Here is a 4,495-nt window from a genome sequence, read left to right on the forward strand (position 1 = left end):
GATGAATTGTGCTACCCAAAACTTTTTGGCGGACAAAGATTCAACACAAACAATGTGACATATACGCAAAGAGTAAAATCTGAGCTCCGCAGAGCAGACCGCCGATCATGTAGCCCAACCCGAGTCCTCTTCATGGCCAAGCAAAAACAGGAGAGAGAATTATTTGCCAATATGAATGTGTGTTTGAGAAAAGTAAAAGGAAAATCAGTGACAGTTTCAAATGCTCTGAATAACGATTGCATCGATGAAATGATTAAACACGATGCTGGCTACAGAATGTTGGCAAATATTCCAACTTCTCCAGCATACTGGGAGAAAATAAAAAAGGACTCTTTTGCAGCGCTTCGTCAACTAGGCAAACCAACCATTTTCATGACACTTTCACCTGGTGAGAAACGTTGGCCTGAGCTCCTACAAGTCTTGTACAAATTTCATTACCATCAAGATATTACGGTTGAAGAAGCCATGCGTTTGAGTGACGAAATAAAAACAAAGCTCGTCCGAAATGACCCTGTTCTCTGTGCCCAATACTTCAAGTTCAAAAGTGACAAATTTATAAATTTATTGCAAAAGTTACATAGTATCTTCGATGAATTTGAACTCATTGACTACTACATTCGAGTGGAATTTCAAAAGCGAGGTGCACCTCATATACATGTAATGATATGGTTGAAAAATGCACCAACACTTGATCCAAACGACCTTATCGAATCGGAAAGACAAATTATCGCTTTCATTGATAGATTCATAACATGTATGAATGATAAATCTAATCCATACGTTAGCTATCAATGTCACATTCATACGCACACATGTCAAAAGAAGGTGCGAAAAGAAAAGAAGTGTCGATTCGGAATTCCGTTGCCAATGATGCCAGAAACCAAGATTTTCTATCCATTGGAACCACATGAAAGAGAAAAAATAAATCAACGATTCATCGAAGGAAAAGAATATTACAAAGCGATTCAAAAATTTATGGAAGATTTGTACAAGAACCCACGAGAAATATCATTTGTCGACGCTTTGAATGAACTCAACATGACTGAAGATTGTTATTATTACGCAATTCGAACAACATTGAAATCAGCAAGAATATTTCTTAAGCGAGGAAGTATGGATGTAGGTGTAAATGCATATAACCCCGACATTCTCAAACTTTGGGAAGCAAACATTGACGTTCAATTCATTCTCGATGAATTCGCTGTAGCGGCTTACATGCTCAATTATATCAACAAAATTGATGCAGGACTATCGAAACTTTTACGACAAGCAGTGTCCGATGCAGATGCTGGAAATCTCAGTTTACGTCAACGATTTCAAAAGATTTCGAATATATTCGTGAATGGAACAATTCTATCCGCCCAAGAAGCCGTCTATTTAAATTTATCAATGCCGTTGTCGAAGTTTAGTCGTGACGTAGTCTTCATCAATACAGGTCCGATTGATTCACGCGTCCATATGATGAAAAGTAAGAATGAATTGGAGAAATTGAAGGAAGCGAATCCAAATGACGAAAATGTCACCGTTCCTGACGTATTTGCCAAATATGCAGCGCGTGAAGGTATGGAAAATTGAACATTCTTTTTACAATCGATAATAATATCAATGACATTTTAAATGATTTTACAGATATGGAAAATGTTTGTTTGGCCGATTTTGTAGCAGAAAAGCGAGAACATAAAGAAAAAAATGGAAAAATCACGTATACTGATAGAGATACACCGAGAATCATTCGTTACGTGCGCTATTCAATAAATAAAGACAAAGCAAACTTCTTCCGTGAACAGTGCCTACTTTTTCTACCGTGGCGAAATGAAAAGAAAGACATTGAACTTCAGAATTGCGCCCAGCTGTACTATACAAACAAAATCATCATCGAACAAAATCGGCAAAAATATGTCACCATTTCTGATGAAAGAATCGACGAAGTTGTCAACGAAATGAAAATGAATGATGAATTGGATGCTGACAGCGATGAAGACGACGAAGAAACTAATGATTTGAGGGAATTCGTGCGTGAACTTGGAAATGAACTTGACGTTGATATTGCGGCTCAAGCGGGCGAAACAACAAAAAATGAAAAAGGAAAGCAAAACGAAACCAATCGCTATTTTAGTCCACAAAGAGTAACTGAAGTCGATTTAATTAACTTATTGTTGCCTCTCAATTCACAACAGCGAACGTTTGTAATGCATATCTTGAAACACATTCGAACCAAACCAAACGAGCCGTTTTATTATTTCTTGAGCGGTGCAGCTGGCGTAGGCAAAAGCACTGTGATTAATGCACTTTACCAACTCATAACTAAGCATTTTGATGATCTTCGTGCAGCCCAACCAGACAAACTTAAAGTCTTACTCACAGCACCTAGTGGCAAAGCCGCTCATTTGATTCATGGAACCACCTTGCATACAGCCTTTTCTCTACCCGTAAATCAATATGGTGGGCAACTTGCGCCACTTTCAAGTGATTTAGCAAATGCAGTTCGTGTTCAGCTTCGTGAAGTAAAACTTGTAATTATGGATGAATGTTCAATGATTGGCACAAAAATATTTCACCAATGCCATCACAGATTGGTTCAAATTTTCGGCAAAAATGAACCCTTTGGAGGTGCTTCGATTATTGTCGTGGGAGACATGAATCAATTGTCACCAGTCGGTGATCAAAAGATCTTCGTTCCAATGCGAAACATAAATAACACGGAAATTGGCGCACTCTTCGGTCCCATATCTCCATTGTGGGAACACTTTGAGTACTTTGAACTCACGCAAATCATGAGACAAAAAGACGAAGCTCAATTTATTGTTGCCTTGAATAATCTTGCTGCCGGAAAAATGACACCCGAAGATATTGCATTCATTAAATCGCGTCAAACTCAAGAAGATTTAGTACCATTGGAAGCGATTCGCCTGTTCCGATCAAATGCAGATGTCGACAATTTCAATGAAATGGCAATTCAAAAGGCCTGGGGTGAAACGATCAAATGTGAAGCAATCGATCGCATTGATGGCAAACCGAATATACATGTGAAACAAAGAACATTGCTTGCACTGAAAAACCGCAAAAGAAGTGAAACATTCGGTTTGGCTCACAACATCGATCTAAAAATTGGAATTCGATATATGATAACCACTAATATAGACATAGAAGATGGCATTGTAAACGGCGCTTGTGGTGTATTGAAATACATTCAGTTCGAAGAGAATCAGCCAAACAAACCAAAAACGCTATTTATGGACTTTTCATCAGATCGAGTCGGTTCCAAGGCACGAAGAGAATACAAACACAATCTTGGAGATATTGTTCACGAGTCTTGGGTACCAATACAAAGAACGGCTAGAGAGATTTCGATGTCAAAAGGTGCCAAATTCCAAGTATTTCGAATTCAATTTCCAATCATGGCAGCCGAAGCGTTAACAATTCACAAATCGCAAGGCTCAACGTGTAATTGTGTTTGTGTAAATGTAGAAAAAACTTTAAATCGAGAACTGCTCTATGTCGCGTTGAGTAGAGTTACAAAAATAAATGACATGTTCATCATTGGAACGTTCACAGCGCCACCAGCACCAAGAAAGAATGATCCAACGGTAGTGGAAATGAAACGCTTGAAATCCGAACGACCGCTCAGTTTGAACTTCAATACACTCGATGCAAAGACTGGACTTGTCGTTGCCTATCATAATGTGGTGTCGTTCCCAAAATACCATCAACACATTGCAAATGATCAATGGTACAGTAAATGCGATGTTTTGATTCTATCCGAAACGCATACAACCTCAAAATTTCAACCGCATTTGCCTAATTTCGAACTTAAATTTCGTTCAGATGATTTCGACACTCCACAAAAACGCGGCATTTTTGTTTTCGCCAAACCAGACATTAACATTCAAAATATTTTCCACAAAATCGAAGAATCTGATTCAAAAGCGAGTGCCAAATTCCATTCAGACATCATAGTATTGAAAATCAACGACATAGCTATAATAACCGGATACAAATCGCCGAGAACAAGCAACGCCATATTCGAAACACAGTTGAAAGATGCTTTTTCTTCGTTGGATTCATCATTAATTCAGCGAGTATTAATTGGTGACTTCAATTTCAACATGAATCAAACACCCAACTTTCTATCAAATGTGATGCCGCAATTCAACATGTCAAGTAAGCTTGCATCAACTGACGAAACAACAAAGTATAACACTCAAATCGATGTCGTTTTTGCAAACTTCGATCACATCATGGCTGGAACATACGAATCATATTTTTCCGATCATAAGCCAATTTATTTCATGCTCACAGATCCGCAAAAATCGAGACCTATGAAACCTGTTACACAACCTGTCAACAAGCCCATTAAATCCAACGAGCCGATCAAAATGAAGAATCTTGTAATAAAACTGGACAGAGTTAAACTGCCAAGTGTAACTACCGATCTTAGCGTACGGCAACCAGTTCGAAAAGTGCAAGAAGTACCAAATACATCTAAATCCAACGA

The 4,495-nt window shown here is 38.3% G+C and overlaps 1 protein-coding gene across 1 annotated transcript in view; it reads left to right on the top strand.

Moving 5' to 3' along the window:
* Nucleotides 1–171: 171 nt before the first annotated feature.
* The window catches only part of LOC116344956, a 5,085-nt gene continuing 761 nt past the window's right edge, over nucleotides 172–4,495 (top strand). Inside the window, exons 1-2 of the mRNA XM_031773816.1 lie at nucleotides 172–1,561; nucleotides 1,630–4,480. Of these exons, the coding sequence (XP_031629676.1) occupies nucleotides 172–1,561; nucleotides 1,630–4,480 (4,241 nt within the window). The remainder of the gene's footprint in view (nucleotides 1,562–1,629; nucleotides 4,481–4,495) is intronic.

This window comes from Contarinia nasturtii, unplaced genomic scaffold (genome assembly GCF_009176525.2).
Source record: "Contarinia nasturtii isolate CC-2019 unplaced genomic scaffold, AAFC_CNas_1.1 Cnas_scaffold_1239, whole genome shotgun sequence".
NCBI lineage: Eukaryota > Metazoa > Arthropoda > Insecta > Diptera > Cecidomyiidae > Contarinia > Contarinia nasturtii.